General features: G+C 29.3%; 3 protein-coding genes across 5 annotated transcripts; all 3 read right to left on the reverse strand.

Annotated features, from left to right (window-relative positions):
- Positions 1-1,071: 1,071 nt before the first annotated feature.
- LOC110623010 lies at positions 1,072-9,483 on the reverse strand. Of its 3 annotated transcripts, none has more exons than XM_021767818.2 (9): positions 9,344-9,483; positions 9,141-9,201; positions 8,687-8,867; positions 6,970-7,075; positions 6,382-6,561; positions 4,634-5,122; positions 4,237-4,320; positions 4,077-4,158; positions 1,072-1,402 (listed from the first exon to the last, which is right to left on the reverse strand). In XM_021767818.2, exons 3-8 carry the CDS (start codon positions 8,732-8,734, stop codon positions 4,088-4,090), a joined length of 978 nt encoding a protein of 325 aa, XP_021623510.1. In that variant the 5' UTR covers positions 8,735-8,867; positions 9,141-9,201; positions 9,344-9,483; the 3' UTR covers positions 1,072-1,402; positions 4,077-4,087. The 3 variants fall into 3 exon arrangements, with proteins under 3 accessions (XP_021623510.1, XP_021623511.1, XP_021623509.1); XM_021767819.2 differs by having other exon boundaries at positions 4,640-5,122; positions 8,687-8,872; XM_021767817.2 differs by having other exon boundaries at positions 8,687-8,872.
- A 1,678-nt stretch (positions 9,484-11,161) lies between these two features.
- Positions 11,162-14,997, reverse strand: LOC110622596 (cystathionine beta-lyase, chloroplastic). The gene is made up of 12 exons (XM_043959700.1): positions 14,769-14,997; positions 14,485-14,653; positions 14,010-14,397; positions 13,829-13,920; positions 13,039-13,126; positions 12,836-12,947; positions 12,669-12,765; positions 12,503-12,584; positions 12,271-12,388; positions 11,917-12,024; positions 11,739-11,841; positions 11,162-11,452 (listed from the first exon to the last, which is right to left on the reverse strand). The coding sequence occupies exons 4-12, from the start codon at positions 13,914-13,916 to the stop codon at positions 11,277-11,279; spliced, it is 972 nt and encodes a 323-aa protein (XP_043815635.1). The 5' UTR covers positions 13,917-13,920; positions 14,010-14,397; positions 14,485-14,653; positions 14,769-14,997; the 3' UTR covers positions 11,162-11,276.
- A 1,879-nt stretch (positions 14,998-16,876) lies between these two features.
- On the reverse strand, positions 16,877-19,462 carry LOC110622595 (transcription factor MYB106). The gene is made up of 3 exons (XM_021767156.2): positions 19,249-19,462; positions 18,853-18,982; positions 16,877-17,973 (listed from the first exon to the last, which is right to left on the reverse strand). Exons 1-3 carry the CDS (start codon positions 19,379-19,381, stop codon positions 17,073-17,075), a joined length of 1,164 nt encoding a protein of 387 aa, XP_021622848.1. The 5' UTR covers positions 19,382-19,462; the 3' UTR covers positions 16,877-17,072.
- Between the last annotated feature and the right edge of the window lie 5,994 nt (positions 19,463-25,456).

Below are 25,456 nucleotides of genomic sequence, written 5' to 3' on the forward strand. Positions count from 1 at the left end.
TTATAATTTTAAAGTAAATTATAATTTCGATTTTAACATAATTAATAAATTAATTTTTCAATTTTTAAAATTCAACACTTAAATATCTAAATTTTGAATTCATCCAAATTAATTTTGATGTCCTTCCATTTGTTTTTCTCTTAGTCAATGCCTAAAATACCTTTTTTTCTCTCATAAAAGATACAATACAACTTTTGTTCTTATTTTCTCCTTCCCCTTCTTTGCATTATCTCTTTTAATATATTCACACATGATATTAGTTTTATTTTGTTTAGATAAGAACTTTGCTTCCTCAAACACAATAAATCATTTGAAAAAGATAAAAAAAAAAAAAATTCAATTGATTGAAATGTATAGATGCACCTCCTAACTATGATCAATGTAGTTAAAGAATTAAATTGAAACAAGATAAATAGAAATCATGTATAATTGAAAAAAGAAATGGATGTTGATAGAAGTCCCTGCTGCTGTTGTCAATGATGTCCAGACCCGCTACTAATGCTTATATCAAAGCATTTGAAAGATATCACGTATTTTGAGTCTCTCACTAACGATAGGATGAGAACAAGACAACTCAAGCGGCAGCAACCTTTGAGTTTCCTCAAAGACAATCATTGCCCAATATTTTATCAACTGCCTCTGCCTCCACATTCCAGTAAGTGTCCTTCACGATGCAGCCACCACACCCAATCCATCAAGAATTGGAGCCAACAATCTTGGTTCAAGATCGCCTCCTATACACCATCTCATCCCTTGTTTTGGGAGGTACCACCTCAAGAATCAATAGGACTAGGGCCATAATCGAATCCAACCGAACCGGACAGAATTTTGATAAATTTCCTTTAAAATAGCTTTTAATTTTTCATTAAATGTGCTCAGTTATCTTCCCAGAATATATATTCCTTTGAAACAGAGGCTAAACACATTCTTCGCAGTCTGGTTAATACACTTATATTAGATGCACCCAAATAGAAATTAGCTCAAGTTCGAATTATTTTGGTCAAATTTCGCAAGAATTTAAGTACATGATGTTGAATATGAAAAATTCTGTTCTATCACATGATAATCAAATTCAAAGGAACCTCAATTTCCATATTAAAACACAAACTATCAACAAAAACAGCTTTTATCAACACACCAGAATGCAAATCTCTGTTCCACCTTCCACAACCAACCTTGCGATTCAATCCATCCTAGTTATGATGGGTCGAAAGAAGAGAGATCTATGACATGTTATTAAATACTTTTCATCCTAAAACAAATCCTAATGTCAAGCTGTACTATGATTCTAGTCAGAAAATTTTCACAAACCAATCAATACCTTCCATGGAGTTCTAAATTTGGAGTTTCTTCCCCTCAAAGTCTATATACAAATCTCCTAACCACAGGGGCACTGCTGGACCTGCATTGGTGGAGGGAAGAGCCATTAAATAAAATCAAGAAGACAGGCAGCGTCAACCACTATCATCACTAGTTAAATGGAAAAGCTAAGAGAGAATTTTAACAGGCAACACATCTTATATCAGTACTCCTTAGAATAGCATCACCATTTATATCTTTCTTTTGTTTAAAAGATAATTATTATGCATTAGTTACAATGGGTTCCCATAAACTACAAAAACCATCTTATCCTGTTTGGACAATTATAAAAGCCATCACTGAAATGAATTTTCAACAAATAAATTTTTATCATGTATGTGATGCAGCAGATATATTAAGCTGCTACTGCTAAATTAATCAAAAGAACACGCTAAAGTACAGCAAAATTTAAGAATATCATTTAAAAAGATGTGCATAATGTCTCCTTTATGTATTTCCTTAATGATTCATTAGCAAGAATTTCATGGATTAAAATATAAATTTTATTGTATCACCCCTCATTATCTTTCTTCCCCAATTGCTCCCAGGATTATGCGTTGAACTTATTTCCTTGACAAATACTTTTTTCCTCCTTCATACTGAAAGGTAAGTTTTCTTGAAAGCTTCTGATAAATTGTCCTTGAAGCCACTACAAACATACATGAAATAAATTCTTTTGGAAGAGAAGTATCACCTACTTGGGAACAAAACTTCCAGATGCAAAAGTAAATACAGTTTTAAGGAAAAATTACTACTTAGTCCCTATAATATGGAGAAACTCACTAGTTAGTGCATCGGTTTTGAAAAATATATTAAAACATTCATAACGTTTTAAAGGGTCTACTAATTAGTCCCTCCATTAGTTTTAGCAGTTAAATATTATAAAAAAGTCTAAAATGCCCCTAATACGGATAGACTAATTAGTAAATTTTTCAAAAATCTGAAGGATTAACTAATAAATTTTTCAAAACCATAATCTAAATAATAAAATATTTAATGGCAAAGTTAATGGAGGGACTAACTAGTAGACTTCTTAAAACATCAAACACATTTTAATGTATTTTTCAAAACTGCGAGACTAACTTAATGAGTTTTTCCATACCACAAGAACTAAGTAGTAATTTTTTCTATTTTTAAAGTCACTTATTTTATTGAAAGAAATAGAATAATCATCAATTATAGACCAATGTGACCATATTTTAAGTGAATGTTGTACTTGACTACATACTCGTAGACCACAATTATCAACAACCATCCAATGTAGTATTTGATTCCATCAGTGAAGAAAAATGCTCAAGTGTGCAAGCCATACTTTATTTTCAGACCAAACATATTCTGAACTGTAGGAATAACTTAAGGAGAAACAAATTTCGTGATAGATGCTAATTAATATTAGTAAATGATGAAGGTGACATCATTAGGGGAAAATTCTATGAGAAATTCATCTCATTTGCCAATGATATGATAGTAGAATCCCTTTACAAATGTAGAAACCATACACATTGTGGATTCAATCAAAACTTTACACGCGGACAAATATAGAATTCAATACAATTTGACGCTATTTTCTAAAATGCAAATACCCTTAATTCATACTTCATTTATATAGAAAGTTCAAAGCTGAAACTTTAGAGCTTTTGAACTAAATTTGTGTTGAGAGGGATGAGAGAGCCAATGCGATCCACTTGCTTTACATTATGTTTGGTTCAATTCCAATTCCTAAAATTTTATGGAATCCATGTTTTGTGTGTTTGGTTTGAAGAAAAATTAAAATTCAATTCTAGGAATTGAATTCCATGGAATTGGTTATAACTAAAATCAATTCAATTTGAAATGAATTCCACAAAACTTACATAACTATGTTTTGTGGACTAAAATACCCCTAACAAAACTTTTTCTCTCAATTGTCATTTATTTTACTAATTAATTAAATAAATAATTGAAAATTAATAAATCATTAAAAAATATTAATGATTACAAAATAAATGGTTAAAAATTATTTTAATAAATAATTATACTTTTTTAATTTTTTATATTATTTGTAAGTATTAAATAAAAGCAACAGACACTACTAAACAACCGGCCATCTACCTTAAACCTTCACTTTGAATGGAATGGAAACTTCTTTACACAAAAGTACACACAAATATAACTCTCATGTTATTTATTTTGATTTTATCAATATATTATTATTATTATTATTATTGTGAATAAATTTTTTCAATAATAGAGAATATATATATATATATATATATACACACACACATACATATATATATTACCCTTAAGGGTAATTTAGAAATTTAGAGCAAATGAATTTCAATTGTGAAATTAAATCAAACAAAAATTATATAGAATTCAATTGAATTCTGCGGTTTAAGTTATATCAAACCAAACAGTGAAATTCATTTGAAATGATTTCTATCCGGAATTCAATTGAATTCCACGTATTTCTAATCTTAGAATTGAACCAAACACTATGTTAGTGCATTTTAGTTTAAGAGTTTTGGAACTTCAGCAGCAAGAAATTCCTAAGAAATTCTACATACTTTGATGGTTCAATGGAATTGAAATCTTAGTGTTTCCAAATACGACAACTATGTAACATGCAGTAGCAAATGAATCCCTGAAATTTTGCAATTCATTTCTACACATCTACCAATCAATGGCAGCAATTGATTAATATAAGGAAAAAAAAACTACTATAAAGAACTTACAACTGAAATTTTTATGGTTTGTCACTTCCAAAATCATCATAATTCACACCTTCTGATATAGTGTCCAACCTTTTATTGTCTCCTATAAGGTCAGAACACATAATTAGCTTCATGCTCTGTGATGAATCAAACAATATGGAACATGACAAAAAAGATTAACCTTGATGTTCTCTTTCACCAGAATCCAAGAAGTTATCGTTGTCAGGTGCCAGGAAGGGTGATCTTGGATAGTTCTCCAGAATATCTGAAAATTTTGAGGCTATTGGTTAAATTTAAACAAAAATCTAATATTCATAATTGGCAATAGCATTCCCCATAAATCTCATGCACATTAAGCCAGGTTCAAACTTGGCACCATCAACATACTAATAATTCAACTTGTACTCGTAATTCAACTTGGACGCTGGCATGAAGACATCATATAAACATAGGCAGATTTTTTATTTAAAGTGCTGGGTTCCAAAAACAGAAGAAGAAGGAGGGAACATGAGCCATTGCAAGCATATTAGTGTGCATGTGCTTGCATGATAATAAACACAGATAAATGGTAAAAAAACCTGAACTCTGAGCAAAATGGGCCGTCAAATCAGAGAGACTGAAACTTGGAGGAATTTGATCCAGAAATCCATACGAAGAAGTGTCAGCATCCAAAAGTGGTTCATTCAGAGCTTGTGAACTGGACTCAACACTACTTAAAGATGCAACTGATGCATCTGGAATTGATGGGCGAGCTTCCAGGACATTGCCATCGGCACTGAATATATAAGGGGAAGCGCCTGAATAACCAGCTTCAGACTTTATCATTCCCCCATTAAGTGCTTGCATCAAACCCATGTTTGAGCTTTGAGTTGGGAGCATGCTTGGAGGGGCATCGATTCTATTGGTATGAGCAGACATATCAACGGCAGTGTGTATACTTGAATGCAGTGCTGATCCACCGTTGGAAAAGGCATTAGTTATACCGGAACCAAAGGGGTGATGCATGTTCTCTGGCTTCAATGCTGGTCCAGTATGCTCTGGGGCAAAGCATGCAGAATTCTGGTGCACTGGTGGGAAGTATGATCAGTTGCCAAAATTATGGAAAATAAGACGTGATATTGGAAGACCATGCATCGGACATATTAATCACAGGGGTTTAACTGATAGGCACCAAATGAAAAATGATAACAATTTAACAAACACATTTAGATGCCACAAATTTAGCAGCCAATTAGTCATATATCACATTTACCAAACTTCTAATTTTTTTGGGTATGGTTACTCCCATCTTACATGCACTCAATTCTACTTTTTGGTGATAAAATTACAGTATTACCCACAATTGCTTTTTGTGAGGAAACTCTTTTGATACAGTTGATTAAGATAAAAAGTGCGAGCAATTTTTACACGAGGATTTTGGAGTGAATAATCTTGCACTTTTCAATTGAAACATACACGCAGATATGACATCAACGCAAGTGCTTATGATTTATGCATATGAACTATGAAGCTGAAGCCTGAATTGTGACTGATTAAAAAATTTCAAATTAAGAAACTGAAAACGCAACAGTACTGTGTTAAGTACATCTTACAGGCATGCAACAAAAGTGAATTATATAATAGATTAAACACAATTTTACTTTATTTCTATAAGGAAGATAATGTGAAACAATATCCTGAGACTCTTAGAGAGAGAGAGAGAGAGAGAGAGAGAGAGAGAGAGAGAGAGAGAGAGAGAGAGAGAGAGACTGAGACTCATAAAAGCTTAACATTTTCACAAAAATATTCTCCCATATTTTACCACCCAAAATCTCAAAATGAGGAAATGGCTTCACCAATCATATCTATTAAGAACAGTTAAAATCGAGATTGGAGCCCTGTGATTACTGATGTATCAGTGGAAGTATAAGAATAACTACAAATAAAATGTCCAACATGAATGCATGGGCCACAAGGCCCAAAGATAATAAGAGATTGCTGAAAAGCAAAAAGGGTAACAGAATAAATGAGCTTTATGATAATAACCTGGTAATCTTCCTTACAAAAATAAGATCAGAATATATACTCCATCCAGCATAACCATTGTAAAAGTAATTAATGGAGAAACTCAAAACACACCTACACAAATCTTCAAGACAGCATACAGTGGCATCAGAAACTTAGGCAGGCCACTTTCTCTCCTTAATCTCAACTAAAAACTTTCTGTTTTCTTTCCAACCAGACATTGAATGAAAATATTAATAATATCAAAGCAAAGCATTATCAAATACTCGGACAAATTTGACCTAATAACTATGTCCCAGGACAGAAAGAAAATTAGACTTACTTGGCATATGTGATCCATTAGAAGCATGCATTGAAGCAACTCCAGTAGGATTTATCTGACGCATCAATCGCACCTGTTGCTCAAGCAGCTTGTTAAATTCTATTATTTGTTGCTTCACTGTCAGTCTTAAATAATATGCCCTGAAAAATTCTCGATTCTCTTCTTCAAGCTTTTGCCAAACTGAAAAACACGGTTGCAATTTGTGAGAAACAAGAAAACATAAATTGATGTTGCAGATTCTAACCTAGAGAATTATGATCTCAATATAGAGAAAGAAAGAGGAGAAGAAAAGAAAGAGCAATTAAGGAAACATTTTTGGATTCAAGGTTGAACTTTTGTGGATATCAAATATTAGCCATGCTATTCAGACTATAAGGCAAGTTTAATTGAAATACTACATCTTAATTTGTCAAAAGAACAGTTGCACAACATGAAATTAGCCCCTCCACAAACAGAATCATGATTTTTCACTAGAGAAAGTGAGAGATGTTGAGAGAAAGATAAAATTACAATGTGAACTTTTGAATTAATTTTTTTAAGGTAAATAAAAGAAATTTCTATTAGAGCACAGGTTTAAAACATGGTTACCAAGTTCAGTGAAACCCGGCTCTATCTTTGCCTGAGCTAATAACGTATCCACAACCTCCCTCTGGTTCATGTACAATTGAAGACACCGTTCTATCAGATTTTGGACCTGGAACCAGAGATCAATAAGCCAAACAAAAATACAGACAATAGCATAATCCATCAGGGTTTACAATATCAATAAGACAAACAAGAATACTGAATAGCATAATCTATCAGGGTTTACAATTATCTACCCTCACAAAAACAAAATTTAATGCACTTCTCCCCCTCCTTTTTAGAAGAAGAGTCGGTGAGAGACATATTTTAGCTAATAGCTCACTGTAATTGAAGATATTCCAAGGAACGAGAGATTGTGTCACTAGAATAGGAAGGCTGAACCTCATATCATTTTCTCCCCATCTTAAATCATTCATAGCCATGATTTTCTGGAGAAAATAATTTTAAGTTACTTGCATTGCAATTATTAAATGAGTTGCCAACATAAAATCAGTTACTTATAACTTTGCCACCTCATTAAATGATTAAAATCTGTAATTGATCTACAAAAGAATCTCAACAGAAACAGCGGGTCAACATTTAATGACTATTGTCATAGTTGTTAACTCAAGATTGGCATTGAGAATCAAATCTCCATTTCATGAATTGAGAATCGAGAATCCAAATCGAATCATAAGATTTGCTAAAAATTTATAAAAATCAATTAAAAATAATCTAAGTTCTAAAAATAAGTAAAAAAAAATATAATGATGCATTTAGATAAATATAGAATTATCATTTATCTAATTAAAATATTCTTCATAATAGAATAATATGTATTTATTATGTTATATAGTTTTCTATAATAAATTATGAACTTTGGAATTGTAGATAATAGGCATCCTTATAGATATATTAAAACTCTCATTTAAATTTGATCAAATAATTAAATAGAAAAAAAATAGATAGCATATTAGAATATTATAAATATAAATTGTCATTACCATGACAAATACAATTAGTTAAAGTACACCAACTAAAAAGAAAGAAGAGGGAGAGGGAAAAACATAGATCTAACAAATTTTTTATGAATAATTAATTGAATAGGATGAATATTTGGTTAATTTAAATTGATTCACTATTTATTTATTTTTTATTTTTTGATTTAGTCACATTTGAATTAACCAAATGACCTTGCTAAGAATCAAATCCCAGTGGGGTAGAGAATGACACTTTACACTACCATATAAAAGGACATGAGACCCCCCTCCCCCAAAAAGAAAGAGGGAAAAAAAACATGAAAACTCTCCTCCTCCTCCTCCTTCCCCCCTCCCCCCCCCCAAAATAAAAAAAAACACTAGAAAAAAATGATAATTAGTGATATATTTTTGTTCAATATTTTCAATGACAACTAAAAATCATTGTTATGCAGCAACATGCTCTTTTGGTGTTTAAAGTACTGGAAATTTATTGATTATAACAAGGTGTTGAAGAACGCCAGTAGTTCAAGTATATACACAATTTGTATCAATAAAGTCTGAATTATTAAGCTATTAAAAATGACAAAAAATAATGAAGGTTGAACCTTCTCAATCTCTCTTTTCCAGCTACCCATATTTTTACTTTACAAATTCTTTACACACAAAGTTCTCACAGCAGTAGCAAAGCAATAACACAAACAATGAGCAAACATGTAATGGAACTCCATGAACTATAAAAATTTTAAAGTTCAGCAGCTAACCACTTGTATATCTTTGGTTGAGACCCTTCTCGCTGGTCCACTCGACATATCTTGAGATTTCAAAAAAATGAAATATGCTTAAGAAAGCAACTGCTGCAATTCACTTCTAACACTCCAGCGTTGAACCAGTAAATTTCACGCAATGACCTCCAGCATGAAAAATATCATATGCAAGACAAATCTAATCTGAAACAAGGACAAATAAATAGATACAAAGTATAAATAGAAACAAGCAATTAGAAAAATTCACATCCATAATTCATTATAGTGTGTTATCAGATAGAAGCAATCGGAGAAAGACAAAAGTTTAAATAGGCAAAAGACAAAAAAGTTTAACAATCATGAAGAATGAAATAAATATGCAATCAAATGCAAAGGATTAACGAAATCAATTGCACAAGAGCAACTTTAATAAAAAATAATAATAAAGGATTGAATTTCAGTTGCAGGGTACCTCGGAACTATCAAACTTGAACTTTGATTCCGCAAGAATCCAACAACACCAGTAGGCTTCTCTGCACAACAAACCACGAGTACCCAAATTTCACGAATCGAAAAAGGGAGAACTTAGTCGAACTATCAACGACTGATGGATTTAAATATCGGCGAGATACACATGAAATCGAAAATAAATAAATAAAAGAAAAGAAAGCTCACCTGAATTTCAAATAACTTGGAAGGGTATGGATTCATGGCTTGATCGATTTGGGTTCTCTCGGTTAGGGAAGGGAAAAGGACGAGTTAGGGTATGTTGGGAAGAAGAAATTTATAGGGTTTGTTTGGACGGCCAAGATCGAATTGTGGAAATCCATTAGAGTTTTATCCAAAGGCTGATATTAAATAGAAATTTAAGCAACTTTAATTTATTTAAATGCATGTAACCATTTTATTTAGAGAATAATTCTATTGAATTTCTATAAAATTATAAAATATAATTTAATTTTTTAAATTTAAAATAATAATAATTTTTTATTAATTATAAACCAAACATAAATGGTTTATTAATTTGATAAATGCTAATTCAAGTATGGCCCTCCATTAAAATCCATATTGTTGTCTAAATCAATCAAATTTAGAATTACAAAATAAAAATAGAGTTACCCACATTTATAATTAATTATGACTTTGTTATTTAATGATTATAAAGGATTGAGTATTATTCTAATAGAACAAATTTAAATAGTTATAATTGAATTTGGAATGAATTTAAATTTAAAAATAGCATAATCAGTAAAAAAAATACTCAAAATTCTAAAAGTCCAACTAAAAGTATAAAACAGAAAAAAAAAAAAAAAAAAAAAAAAACAGTTACGCCGGTATAAAAGAAAAATTAACTATGAAAACCCTAAAAAATAGAAAATAAGATGACTTTTTGTTTGAATATGCAAATATGAATTGCATTAGACATCTAATTTTTATTTTAAAATCTATAATTTAATTTATTTTAAAATTTTTAACTTAATTTAAAGTATGTAATTTTATTTATTTTTAAATAATATTTTTCATATTATTTATAAATAATAATAATTTATAAACTCATATTAAAATAAAATTTATATCACAAAATATTATTTATTCATATTAAAATAAAATTCATATCACAAAATATTATTTTGATATTAAAATAAATCAAGACTGATGAAACTATAGAATTTTTTTCTTTTCATTAAAAAAATCATCCAAATAACTGGTTATATAAATGGGCCCATCTCTGCTCTCGATATATAAGTCAACTTAATTCCAAAACCTTAAAACCTAATTTAAAGAGAACCAAACTCATCTGTAAAAAATAAATTGTTATAAAATTTATAATAATTAAATAAATATAAAATATATAAAAATATAATTTATAATAAAATATAATATTTATTTTAAAATTAGCTAATATTAATTTTTCAATTGGCTGAATTTATTTTTAAATTATATAACTGAATTGATAATAAAATCTAGTAATTTTTTTAGTCAAAATTATAAATCATTTATACATTGATTATTATTATTTTTTATGTTAAAAATTTATAGAATAAAAAGATGTGCATAAAATATAAAAATTACAAATAAACTATCTTGATTATTTTAAAATTTAATTTAATATATTAAAAATAATTTGTACTTATATAAACTATCTTTTTTATGATTCTTTTAAATATATAAAAAATTAATCATATAATTATTTAATTATTCTATTCTTTTTCTAAAAAAATTAATTATCAAATAATCAAGTTAAAATTTTTTTCCTGTAAAAAATATTATTCCATTTAATTGTCATATTTTTTTATTATGCAAATGGTTACTTTTGTACAATTGACTTATTTATTCAATAATCATTTTAATAATATTTAGTATTTATTTAATTTTATTTAAATTTTTTACTTTCAATTTTTTTAAATCAAAACTGATGGTTTAAAATTTCAACTTAATTAAAACGAGAATACTACTAGCACTCATGAAATATTTGTAATCACTTGCCAGTAAGCAAAAGGTTCAGCACTGTTGCAATCTAAAAATTCAGTAAATGTGAAACAATCACTTGCCTTATGCTTATTGAATTTAGAAAAATAACAATTTCGGATTCACTGGACTCAAGTGCCTACAATGGCCCAGTTCTTAGTGCTTGGTCTAAATCAGAAATGAGATCATTCACATCCTCTATCCCCACAGAGATACGAACAAGATCTTCAGTGAGACCTCTAGCCTCTCGCACTGTCGCTGGTATACTTGCATGGGACATAAAGCTAGGCATGCTTATAAGAGACTTAACACTCCCTACAAAAATAATCAGTCAGATAGTAAGAAAAGCAAACTTCATTCAAACCTAGGAGCCAAAATATTAGTTCTTAAATACCCATTTCTTACATGACAATAAAGATTGTAGTAATTTAGGATTCATCAATAAAGAAATTTCATGTTTTAGTTACAGCCCTCCTCAGAGCGTACCAGTGTGGGATGATTCATGTTACTGGGTGTCTTTATATACTAGGACTATTACTACTTCAACACTTAAGAATGTTTCTTTTCTAATGAATGGGCTTAAAGCAGAAACGATGATTACCAAAGCTGACAGTTATGCTGAAGTACTTGGTGGTCTCAACAATGTGCTTTGAGAGAGCCAGTGATCCTGTTGTGAAGCTAAGCACAGAGCCTGCTCCTTTTGCCTACAGGGAAAAAACGAAGAGTTTGTAATCTAGGTTATTTAGTACTGAACTCCATAATCTTTCTCAAGACATCACCTGAGTATAGTGCAAATGATGTCCAGGATGACTAGTGAGACCAGCATAGTTAACTTTCTTTACTCGTGGATGTGATGCAAGGAACTCGGCAATCTTCTGTGCATTGTCCTGCCAAAGACACAAGTGCAAATTTCAAATTTCGAGTCTCCATCACAACTCTTAGTTGCTATAAGAACACATATCAAGAAGAAGTTGGGAGTTAGGAAGCAAAAGAAAATAATAAATTGGACCAGTGAGATCTCAAATTCGAGCCCCATTTGGAAGCTTGCAGATTCATGATATAGGGTGAAAATTTGAGCAATAAGACAAGAAATCAATTCAAAACTAATTAGAATCAAGAAACGAAAATAGCACCTGTTGTTTTTCAACACGTAAGGCCATAGTCTTGATACCACGTAAACAAATCCAACAGTCAAATGGTGCTAAACCAGAGCCTTCTGAACTCTGAAGCAAATGCAAATCTCTTGCCAAGCTACAAATTATAGAAGATCAAACAATGTAGATTCATATTAAAGCAATAAGTTAAATAGCTAGGGTTAGTAATAAAGATTAAGATCTTAACCAGAAACTTGATTAGGGCTACAACCTTTCTCCTTTTATTGAAAGCACGCCTGCCATGACATCGCTATGGCCGGATATAAATTTAGTAGCAGAGTTCATCACTAAGTCTGCAAGTAGCATTCGTCCATCAAAAATAAAACTATTAGGTCCATCACTAAGTACTGTAATTCGTATAAGCATATTGTTCATACCTGCCCCAAGTTCCAATGGCTGTGACAATACAGAAGACATAATACTATTATCTACCAGGACAAGAGCACCATGAGTGTGAGCCATTGTTGCAATTCTCTGAAAAGAATTGACAAAATAATTGTTAGCAAAAGAAAATTCACAAACTTAAGAAAGCAAGATCTCATACCCGAATATCAGAGATTTGCTGACGGGGGTTGGTTGGGCTCTCTAGCCACACGAGCTTTGTCCAGGGGCCAATCGCATTTGCAACATCGCCTAGCATACTTGTATTTACCCGTCTGCACATTGTTAAAAGTATTAACGATTTCATAATTTAATTGCACAAAATAACTGATGAGATGAAGAGGAGATAGTTAAAACAATACTAACTTGACCACAATTCCAGATTTTGGAGTTATTTGTGACAGCAGCCTATCAGAACCACCATAGAGATCATCTCCAGCAATAATTTCCTCACCTAAGACCAAAAAAAAAATGTCAGTGTGTGTAGGCAGAACATGCAAGAGAATTGAATGCATGGGAGGATACTGCCCCACTGCTCAAATCTCGTATAATTAAAAGAAAAAATTACTACTTAATTCCTATGCAGAGATTCATCGGTTAATCCTTCAATTTTAAAAAATGTATTAAAATATTTTAATGCTTTAAAAAGTCCACTAGTTGTTGTTTTAAAAAATTTATTGATTAATCTCTCCGTACTAAGAACACTTTAGATTTTTTACAATCAGAAGTATTTTAGACTTTTTTGTAATATTTAACCGTTAAAATTAATGAATAAACTAATTACTATACGTTTTAAAGAGTAAAACGCATTTTAATATATTTTTTAAAATTAAAAAATTAATATATTATAAAAATTAAATAATATTTTTTTAAAATATTTTAATATTGGCACCATAATTCACCGTATTTTTCAATTTTGCCCCTACAATTCATTTAATGAAGTTGTTTCTCTGTTGTATCTAGATTAAATACAAATCATTATTTTAATTTTAGTTAAAATACAACCCAAATTTAGAAAATAAATATTATTATCATTGAATTAAATTAATTTATTCATTATAATATATATATATATATATATTATTTTTTATTTCATTAATAACTTTAGCATCCAAAAAAAAATTATTGCGACCGCCCCTGATTAAATGAAGAGTACCAGTTCCAACAAGATGAGTGACAGCAGCCAAAGCAGCCATTCCACTTGTGAAGCACAATGCTCGATCTGCTTTATCTAGCTTTGCCATGAGGCTAAGAAATAACATAGTAGACAAAGTAAACTACAAGATAGAGAAAACTGCTTTAACAGCTTTATTTGCAGAGGTAAGCAAATAACACACCTTTCTAAAGCATCTCTTGTGGGATTTCCATGTCTGGTGTAATCATATGGGCCATATTCTGATGCTGATGTCTGAAAACCAATGTCAAATACAAACTCAACGAAAACCAGCTTTAGAATTCATTTGAATTATTTTCTTACGAAATTAATCATGATAAATAGAAAACATCCCTTTGAAATGTTTTTCAGTCCTAGCCCAATCATGCATTCATGGGGTAAAATTTGTTTTTCTTGATCATTAGGAACATGAAATGGGTAAAAAATTTTTAGCATTGCCTGCTTAAACGTAGCCGTTTGGTAAAGCGGCGTACTCATTGCACCATAAGGATCAAACTTGCTCTCAAAGTTCATCAGCATTGTAGAAATGCTAGGCTCCCTAAGCTCAATTTCTGCAGAAAATTGATAACAGTGATCATCATAATCACCAAGGAAACATAGATTTTAAGTAATTATGTGAACGTCATGATAATACAAACCATTTAGGCACTCTGCTACATCATCAACCAAAGCTGAAGTGCTCACATCTGTTTGTCTCTTTGCCGAGCAATTGAACTCAAATTTTTTTGCTAATGCTAAACTCTTACTCCTTGAATAACATTCATTCCTCACCCAGAAATTCTTGGGGAAATTCCCAAATTTGGATACCTATACATGAAAGAAAGAGCAATCTGAGAAACAAGTTAAATCTTTAATTATTCTATCTTTATTGTGGAAGCCATTAAAAATTAAGCGGAGTAGCAAAGCAGGGAGAGGGAGAGACCTGAAGCTCTCTGATCCTATCATTCCAAGAATTGCTACAATTGTTCGCAGGAACAGTGGCAGTAGATGTTCCAACACCCAACATTTTGCACAAAAATCTCTGTCTGTAGATTTTCTCCAGAAAATTAAAGAAATACAAATGCAAACTGAAATACTCCAACGAACAGATCTTTTGAGCTTAAAAAAATAAATAAATAATAAAGAAAATACCAAACTTTCCTACAAAAAGGGAGCTAAAGACTCCAAAATAAACAAAATAAGAAAAAAAATTCCAAATTTCAAGAACCTTACGCGATCTTTAACAGAAAAATCGGGCATCGAAAGACCTTTTTTTTTTTTTTTAAAAAAAAAGGTTAATTCTAAACAAAATTGAAATTTAATTTTGAGTAAATAAAATTAGGAACGGCACTTCGTCCGATATCTGCCCTACCCCTTCCACTCCAACCCGATTAATTTTTTCCCAGCAAGACTCGATTCAATTTTGTGTGAAGCAGAGATATTCAATCACAATGCACTTAATATAAATTATATAATCTCATGTATAACACTCTAATGCCATCATTTATTTTTATTAAAATTTTAATTTATTTTATATATTTAAATATTATAATTATAATTTTTAATAAAATATACGAATTTATAATATTATATTTTTATTAAGATCAAACAGTAATCCGTTTATATCGAAAAAATTAACCGAATTAAATTAATTTAAAATTTTAATTTAATTTTTTATTTATTTTAATTTAATTTAATTTTTAATTTTAAAAATTTTAGTTATTTCGATTCAGTTCAATTTTAATCAGAAAAAAATTAAAAAATCAAACCGAACTAAATCAATTAGTGATAATAATATATTATTTTTAATAATATACAGAGATTATATTATATTAAAATTAAAATATTTCGATTAAATATTAAAATATTAAAAGTGTAAAAAATAAAAAAAAATTATTAAAAATTTAAATCGATCAAATCGAATCGAATCGATTTAAATCAGATCGATTCAGTTTGATTCAATTTATGACAAAAATTAGTTCGATTCGATTTCCATAAATACTAATATTTTGATTTTTAATTTATTCAGTTCGGTACGGTTTAATTTTTAATCGAACCGACTGAATATTTATCCTAATTTTTATAATATAATTTATTTTTTAATAAATAAATTTGTATAAAGAACTCTATAGAAAGTCTGCTTCGTTTCATTTCCAACGTGAAATTTCTCATCCCAACCCTGACTCTTTGCGGGGATGGAAAGCGATCACCAAACCCCTCTGTTACCATTCCTATTTATTTACTCAAATTTATTATTTAATAAAAATTATTGGCAAGCTAAAAAAACTATTACTTACCTTTATCTTAATGTAATAACAATTTTAAAATTAATTATTTTATTCTTTTATTTTATTTTAATATATTAATTTTAATGGTAAATTAATAAGTAATTCATAATATATATACTAATCACTACTACATTTTAGAGAAATAATGGAATTATAGATTTTATCGTTATATTATTTAACTATTTTTCATTAGTTTTAAATTTTGAAATGAATAATTATTTTAATATTTAAATAATTTTAAATTAATAAATTATTCATATATCACTTAAAATGATTTTAGATATTTATCATTTAAAATTAATGTATGTTTAAATTTTTTATTTATGAATTTAATTAATTTTATTTGATAATTAATTAATATTTAAATATATTTAATTCATATATATATATATATATATGTATATGTATGATGATTAAAAATATTTAAATATTTAAATATGATTATTAAAATAACAAACTCAAACATTATTTAAAAATATTAAAAATAATTATCATAATAATAAAATATTAGATAATAAATTTAAATTTAAAAAATAAAAATCATAAGACATATGAAATGACAATTCTTTTAAATATGATTCGATTAATTTTTTAAAATTAAAAATTGAATCGAATTAAAATAAATAAAAAATTAAATTAAAATTTTAAATTAATTCGATTCGATTAATTTTTTCGATTTAAACTGAATACTGATTAGCTTTCGAATCAACTCGATTTAAGAAAAATAGATAATCGCATAAATAATTTAAGAGCATTGCGAGCTGAATTAATGCTAGTAGCTCCCATATTGATTGTGCAAACATCTAAAGACCTAAAGAACAAATTTATTCAGAAGTTGAAGATAACACCACCTTACCTAATACATTCAAATCCTCTATTATTACTTCATTTCAAAATCAACTCCTACCTTCAACATTTTCCTTTCGTTTCTTTCCTTTTCTTTTCTTTTTTCCTGATATTCATAACACAGGTGAGCCGAAGGGTACTGGACCATCCACCAAATTGAGTAATAAGCTATTCCAGTAATTCCCCTGCATGTCTTCAAGATTCGCGCAGCAACTTTGGCTTGTAGTTGTAACGTTTTCTCCAGCCATGGACGAATTCTGTTCCCCATTGTTATAAGCCATAATATCAGAAACCCCTTCTACGATGTTCCCCATAATATCACTTGCGGTTGCCCTAAAAGAGTCGTAAACCCATGCATTTTCACTAATGTACATAGTCATTTCATGCAATATATTTGATTCATCTATGGTTTCTTTCACCTGGTGTGCCATTTGATTTGATTTTTCAAACGATTTCCATTCATTTTCGCTGTGGGAAGCATCTTCATCTATCCCTCCTTTGCATGTAATATTACAAGTAGGAAACTGAAGTTGAGGGATCGAAGCAACCACTGGAGTCAGCAATGCGTTTTCTGGGAAATTTAATGTGGATGTTGGAGACTCTAGGCCGCCGCCGGAGACCATTCCTTGCCATGCTCTGAGCACGTCTAGGCACTTTGGTCTAACTGATAGAGCTGCTGCTGTGGCTTTGCTGGGTGGGGAGAACTTAGGAAGATGGAGTGAAGAAGCTGATGCTGCTGACGATGAGAAGCCGAATTGTTTATGTAGGGGTCTTTTAGACTCACGGACCAGTCTTGCTTCAGCTTCTAGGCGAGCGCTTTCCCACTGAGCCGCGTGGCTCAAATTGGCTGCATCCTTGTATTGGCTGCTGCCGGAGCCAAAGGCGTCGGCTTTTGGCTTATGGGTCATCGGATCTATGCCCATTCTATCTAATCTTTTCTTTAGATGTGTGTTCCAGTAGTTCTTTATCTCATTATCCGTTCTTCTGGGCAAGTGAGTTGCTATAGCTGACCACCTGAGCAGAATAAAAGGATCGATTTGTTATAGACATTTTCATGGAAAATTATCAGGTAATTTGACAGTTAAACGTGTAAGAAAAAATTACTTAATACAAATAATTAATAACTATAATAAATTTATTGTTCATATAATCAATACTTAATAATTTCACCATACATATAGGCTTTTTTATAAAAAAAAAAATTCCATAAAATGGGTTTTTGAAAAAATATTTTTTCCAAAAGGATGAATTTATGACTTCAAAACAGTAGTAGATATAAAACTTGAATTCGAATGTCTTACACATTTCTTTCTATATTTTAAAGATAAATTTTATTTATTTTTAGAAAAAAGTACTTGAAAGTATAATACCCAGCAGTCACTGCCACCTAATAAATCTGATGAAGTTCATAAAAAAACAAAAATTCAGTTCATTGAACTGCTTCATCTATTAGTTTCAGTCAGCCTTGACATTGTGCAACTGTAATTATTAGTCCTTAGTACCTCGTGCTTACACTGGAAATTGAACAATTGGCAATCTCCCTTTAGAGAAAATTATTTTTCCAAAGCTTCTAGAAAAAACTTTGTAAAAGTAGATTTTTTAAGAAAAAAAACTAAAAATATTCATAAATAAATTATCATCTTAAAAAACCTATAATTTGACATGATGGAAAAAGAAAGTAAGTTTCAGTCAATAAAATGCAATCTAATAGAAAATAATTAGTTAGATAATTGTAATTTATAAGATCAAAGAAAAAACCTAATAATTATAATTTTAGAGGATAGATATAAACCAAGCCCAGAACAAGATAAACCCTAATGCCTGCTAAATGGAAAAACCCAGAAACCTCAATACAAGAGACAATAGAGAAAAGAAAAGATAATGTAATCTCACTTGTTTCCAAGAAGTGCATGAAGTTGAATGATTGTCTGTTCTTCCTGCGAACTAAACTTTCCTCTCTTTATGTCTGGTCTGAGATAGTTAATCCATCTAAGCCTACAGCTCTTCCCACATCTTCGAAGCCCTACATAAGTAAAAAGAAAAAGAAAATGAAAATCTTGAAGATGATTAGATGAGAACGAGAAATTATTTGATGCTCCCTGAGTGTGACGTGACATCAGTGACGTGATATTTCTAGCCAATAAAAATAAAAATTTATTATTTTATTATTAAAATATATTGAGTTATTTTTATTTACGTGTCAAAATATAAATAATGGAAAATACTCTCCCATCATGTCACGTAGTACTCTGATTTATTGTATATGTATATAAATTAATAAAACATCACCGGCTTTGGCCGGCAGGGCTTGCCAACTTCCATGGCTGTGTTCTTCTATGTAAGCCACGAGCTTCTGATCTTCTTCTGGAGTCCACGGTCCTTTCTTGAGCCCACCTTTCTCATTGCATGGAGACCGAACCATCTTTTCTTTGCCAACAGACAAGCCTACAGTAGAAGTAGTAGTAAGCTAATGTGTGTTGAGAGAGAATCAGAGAGATAGAGATCTAAGAGAAAAAGTGATGAGAAGGGCAAACGTTGCTTCCCATAAATAAGGAAGCAAAACATTGGAAAGTTGAGTTAATTGAATAACTTGGTTTGCAATTATTAAGAATGCAACAGCTATATTTGTGTGTCATTCATAGCCTTCCTGCTTGCGTACGAACGTAGCAGAACTCAGTTATTATGGCAGTCTCACTTTCACCCGTTTGCAGACAGAAATTAATTATTGAAAAAAAGAAGAAAGCTTAAGATTTTTTATTATTATAATCGTATTTGTAAGTACAAGCAGATAACTTAAATAAACCACTAAGATTTACAGTAGATAAAATAGAGTGAAGAAGAAGCTAAGAATCTAGAAATTTGAATTAGGGCCTAAAATCTCTAATTTTATTTATTTTAAATGGTGATGAACTAATAAATTTTTTAAAAATTTAGAGACTAAATAATAATTTTTATCTTATTTATTTAAAATTAAGATAAAATTACGTAGTAATCCTAAAAATTTTAAAAATTTCAAGGAGACCATGGTCTCTTGTCCTCAACGTGACTCCGCCATTGAAGCTAAGGAATAAACTAGATAATGACAACATTAATGTGTATAAGATGAGATTAGAACAACACTTTTAATAAACCTTATCACCCTCTATCAATTCTTGCAGGGACTGATAGAATTGTGGCTGCGGTCGAAGATGCTCATGGCGCATTTGAGTTAGTGACTTGGTAAGGGCATCAACTATTTGATCCTTGGTGGACAAATCAGTTGAAGGTCCCATTTGGCAACTTCATCTTTGACAAAACCAAAGTCAATTTCGATATATTTCATCCTTAAATGAAAAACGAAATTGGCAATAAGGTAAATCGGACCAACGTTATCACAATAAAAGGTAGGAGTCATGCTTGGTAAAAGAGGAATTTTAGAAAGAAGAGATTGAATTCATATCAATTCTAAAGTAGTGACATGTATAGCAGAATATTCTACTCCTTCTAAAGGCCTTAAAGGAGTAGAGATACCTTTGCATATTTGCATATAAGAAGAACATAGAATGGAGTAACAGTGGCGGAGCCAGGAGCTTCTCTTTGGTAGGGCACCGACTGCGCCGCTGCGGCACCACCGGCTGCGTCGCTGCAGCACCTTCATTCCCCTTCAAAGCATTTTCCGGTCGCCGGTACGGCACGTGCCCCCTTGCCGTACCTTCCCTCCGCCCCTGAGTAACAATGCCAAGAAAATAGTCGACATCTCGAATATTTAAGTATAAATTCAACCTATAAAGCTTGTAATTATATGTGAGAATAATATTATCGATACAAATAAGATAAAAATATCTAAATTATATTAATGTGATAATAAAATTGAAATATATCGAAAATAAAAATTTAATTCATAGTTTTCATATGTATATATGTGACATAAGAATATTAAACTTAGGATTAAGTATTACTAAGATAAAACATTCAAATAATTGATACTTTTGAACAAAAATAAAATATTAAAATAATAAGTTCACATTTTTTTTTCAGTGGATATTAAAAGAATAGGTTCAAACTTGATGAAAAGCACATATTGAAAAATTATTAAAGACAATTAAAAATTATTTCAATTAAATATTTTTAATTTCTTTTTTAAAAAGAGCCATAAAGCTATGATAAGGCATAATATGTGCTTTGTTTGGATAAAAAGTGAAAGGGAAAGAAAAATAAAAGAAGAAAAATAAGTTTTATTTTCTTTCTTTTATTTTCTCCATAAAAGAGAAATAAATTTATTTACATAATAATATCATTAAAAATATATTTCAATTAATAAAAAATAGGTGAAAATAATTATATTTAATTATAATAGTTTATTCACTTTTTATAAAAATTTATTTTTTGAATATATATTTATTTTATATTTCTTCTATTCCATACATTTTGTCTACTTTAATTTTTTTATACATATTAAAAAAGATAATTTATATTGATTTTTCAATTATACCCATATTAAAAAGATTATATTTTATTAAATATTAAAATATTTTCAATACTTATTTAAAAAAATAATAATTAATGATAGGTTGATTTGGAATAACATAAAATTAAATAAAATTACACTAGTCAATTTATATATTATTATAATAAGAAAAATAATAATAATTTTAAAATAATAAAAATAATAGAACGAGAGAGTATATTTTATCTACTTTAAAAAATTCATCTCCCTCGACTCACAACAAATCTGAATAGACTAGGAAAGTTGAAGCTGCAAGATCATCTTAATACTCCCTGTCTTTTACTAATTGTCATTGCAGGAGTTTTTTTTTTTTTTTTTTTCTAAACAAGTGTTGTTTTATAATTTCAATGTTTCATTAATATTTTTTCCTCATTTATTCTTTAATAAGAGATTATTAATTAGGTTCATATTATTTATATAGGCATTTTAATTGAAAGACAATATAATATTTTTTATCCATATTTTTTTATAAATTGTTGTTTTAAGAAATTTTTTTTAAATAAGTGTTGTTTTATATTTTCAATGCTTCATTAAATATTTTTTTCTCATTTATCCTTCAATAAGGGGTGATTATTAATTAATTAGGTTCATACTATTTGATATTATATTACATCCGTATACAATAAACTATGAGCTGTTACCGCAGGATAGAGACCACGTGACAGAGATTTGACAAGTGAGAAATGCGGTCTTGATCAAAGAAAGAGAGACCCGAATACTTTAACATTTGATTTGATGACAAGGCTCGCTCTCCCCTAATAGGCCAAGTCTTAATATAAAGTTATCATAGTCAGACACATTGCCATCTCGTCTGAGCTGTTACTGCAAAACTCTCGGCAATGAGTGCAAGAAAAGAGAAAGGATTAATGAAATGAAGTGTTTTGCATACAAAGTTAACTTATGAAGATCAAGAAGGAATAAATCAAGAAAGGGTTGTTGAAGCAGCTTTGAAATTCTGTTAGAGCTTGAGATCATCCTTCATTTGCAGTGATCGTGATTCTAATTTGCAGATCTACTAGCAACATGGCTCAAACAAGTTATCTAAATAAGGATGCTTTCCAAGACAATTGATGCCGCAGAATTCTGATCATCCAGAAATGAACCTAGTGAGTCTCCTTTTAACTGGTGATAACTGCCTAAAATGGTGTCGATCTGTACTCGTTGCACTCATGGAAAAGGATAAAATTGGAATCTTAAATGGAACGTATAGAAAGCTTAATGTAGATTCACCAAATTCTTGTACAGATAGTTATAAATTTGTTCATAATCATAAGATATCTCATTGGTCATGGTCTCTCCGGTTTAAATATCATCTCTATATGTCTTTGTTGATTAGCATAGAGATACTAATGAGAATAGAATGATGAATCACATGCTATTTGACATGGGATATCTAGACAAATATGGGTGCTTACGGTGATAAAAGATTTGAACTAATAACAGTTAGATAAGGAATATATGGAGTTTACTCTTGTTATTACTCGCTTGTCTAGTGCATATAATCCTTAGACTTGAGATAACATATATTTCATGTATAGATTATTTGAGTTTAATATCACTTACATGCTTATACTATGTGTAGGTATATAGTGAATATTGGCTAAAGTTAGTTATATGTAGCTACAAGCTATTAAACAAGATGGTATTCTTTACTTTGAGTAAACAAGCGGAATTTTATGACCAGAATTAATTATTCTTAATATCTATATTTACTAGCCGGAACAATGTGACTTAATAAAATAAAGAATTTTATATTATAAGTACAGTTAATCAAAAATGAAATTAATGGTTTGTCGTATAATTCGAAGATTAAAATTTAACATTACGGTGATTCTATAAAAAAAAAAAGATTTTAGTTCATAATAATTTATAATTGAGGTTCAAAAGAATAGAATAAATATATTCATTATTAATTGGATATATTAGCCGTTAACCATAATTTACGAAAAATTAAAAAAAAATCAAAAATTATTTTGGATTAATAAAAAAGTATTCTTAATTTTATTGTCAATTAAGTGACTACACACCTAACATCAATCTTAATTTACAAGCCAAGTTAATTTTATTTATTAATTAAAGTGTTAACTAGCTAATTAATTAAAGTGTTAATTAATTAATTAATTAAGGAATGTAGTTTGCAATGTGCTTACAAAAAGTTTCTAGAATGACTTAGAACTAAATTTAATATGGATTTTGCAATTTTATATTTTATTGATGTGATGTATAAATTCTATATATTACATGGAAGACAAAGAATAAATATCCCATAATTTTGATATAAATTCATTAATGGGATTAATGTATTAATTAATTTAATGATGATTCAATTAATTTAATAAAAAATTAATGACATGTAATTGATATATGTTAATTATATCAGAAGAAACCCATTTCATTTGTCTAAAATCTCCAAGCGTAGTTTAGGGTTTCTAATCTCTAAATGAATTTAGGGATTACTTTAAGGACTTGTTTTAAGGGTTATATATTTAGCAATTAATTTAGGGGTTAGAGAATGAAAACCCTTTATTCTAATAGTAATCTCATGATATAGGTAAATTAAATTGTGAGACTTAAAAGTAAATAGTGGATTTACCTATATTTCACCCCTTTTTACTTTTCCTTAATTTATGAACAAGAGAGCTTAAAGAAGAAGCAATCTTATTCTTTCAAATGAGTTGGATGGCAATAATAGAAATTCAAGAGAGGAAAATTTCTTCTTCCTCGGCTGAAGTCTCAAAGAAAATTATAGTTTAGAGTAAACTGCAATGTGATCCACCTGGTGTAGCTTTCATGGAGTAGCCACTAAGTCTTATTTTAACCAATTCCTTTGAATATAGTTTTCGAGTTTAAAATTAAAGCATCTAAGGTTTTTTATTTATTATTTATGAGCACTTATTTATCTCTTTCTTGTAATGTTACCACTCTTTATATTTGTGGTACCCACTTCCAATTACTTAATTAGTCACAGTTTTAAGTAGCTATTAGCATTACTCATAATCAATTAACGAGCAGAATAGATTTATTTTGTACTCTTTTTTCTCTTTTTTTCTTTTTTTTGGCACCTTAAATATCTTTTTTTTTATATAAAAGTTTCATAAAAATTAAAATTTTATGGCAAGGTAAATCTTAGCTATGCTCTATTAGTGCATTTATCATGTAAGCATACACATGTTATTTAAGTTCAATTATTTATATTTCAAGACAATTATCAAAAAATATTATATGTAATGTAAAAATTGAGAGAATTATCTACATAAATATTAATATATCATTTATGATTAAATTCAAATTTTCAAGAATTTAAAAGCGAGTGAAACAATCAAATTGTATGCTTAGTCAAAATGTATAAAAAAAAGTAAAAAGAAATACATGAAAATAAAATAAAAAAAATCAGAATAAAAATGCAGCATATATAATTTCCTCGCCCACACTTAACTAATATATTGCTCTCAATATATGCAAAAATAAAAAATTATACAAAGTGAGTTAGAATAATACTCTTTTAGTCAAGTTGATGTGGACAAGATATAAGGTAAGACTCATGTAATTAATAGAGGGAAATGAATTCCAACATAATCAAGCAAAAAGTGTAGTATGACTTTTGTGTTGGCTATAACTCATTGTGCTTATGAAGTAAAATAATTAATTTCTCATCTTTTAACTGAAGTATGTCTCCAATCTCTAGGTATGAATATTTGAGGTGATTGAAAATAACTTTAACTCCAGTCCAGGTACCTTCATAACTGGACAATGGTAGAATGCTATCTAGAATATAAACAGTTTCTTATAACTTTTTATCCGCAATAATTTTTATATAAAATTATTTTATAAAAATCTATTTTATCTTATTAAAATTTTTGATTTTAAAATTTCAACAAATAGATATGTAAAATGACAACGTAACTGTTTCGTAACTATTTTGAAGTGTAGATTATAAAATTGGTAATTGTTTTGAAATGATATTTAGAGATTATACATGAAATTACATGATCAATTTTTGTGCCACATTAC

This window comes from Manihot esculenta, chromosome 9 (assembly GCF_001659605.2).
Source record: "Manihot esculenta cultivar AM560-2 chromosome 9, M.esculenta_v8, whole genome shotgun sequence".
NCBI lineage: Eukaryota > Viridiplantae > Streptophyta > Magnoliopsida > Malpighiales > Euphorbiaceae > Manihot > Manihot esculenta.

What these genes read in the sequence shown, in the direction of transcription:
- LOC110623010 (XM_021767818.2), bottom strand. Translation starts at nt 8,734, where the DNA reads ATGTCGAGTGGACCAGCGAGAAGGGTCTCAACCAAAGATATACAAGTG. An exon ending in CAACCAAAGATATACAAGTG is followed by an intron (nt 7,076 to 8,686) that starts GTTAGCTGCTGA and finishes CTCTGGTTCCAG; the next exon opens with GTCCAAAATCTGATAGAACG. An exon ending in GCCGGGTTTCACTGAACTTG is followed by an intron (nt 6,562 to 6,969) that starts GTAACCATGTTT and finishes CGTGTTTTTCAG; the next exon opens with TTTGGCAAAAGCTTGAAGAA.
- LOC110622596 (XM_043959700.1), bottom strand. Translation starts at nt 13,916, where the DNA reads ATGGCAAAGCTAGATAAAGCAGATCGAGCATTGTGCTTCACAAGTGGA. An exon ending in TACGTGTTGAAAAACAACAG is followed by an intron (nt 12,025 to 12,270) that starts GTGCTATTTTCG and finishes TGTCTTTGGCAG; the next exon opens with GACAATGCACAGAAGATTGC. An exon ending in CAGCATAACTGTCAGCTTTG is followed by an intron (nt 11,453 to 11,738) that starts GTAATCATCGTT and finishes TTATTTTTGTAG; the next exon opens with GGAGTGTTAAGTCTCTTATA.
- LOC110622595 (XM_021767156.2), bottom strand. Translation starts at nt 19,381, where the DNA reads ATGGTTCGGTCTCCATGCAATGAGAAAGGTGGGCTCAAGAAAGGACCG. An exon ending in AGCCCTGCCGGCCAAAGCCG is followed by an intron (nt 18,983 to 19,248) that starts GTGATGTTTTAT and finishes TTACTTATGTAG; the next exon opens with GGCTTCGAAGATGTGGGAAG. An exon ending in CATGCACTTCTTGGAAACAA is followed by an intron (nt 17,974 to 18,852) that starts GTGAGATTACAT and finishes TATTCTGCTCAG; the next exon opens with GTGGTCAGCTATAGCAACTC.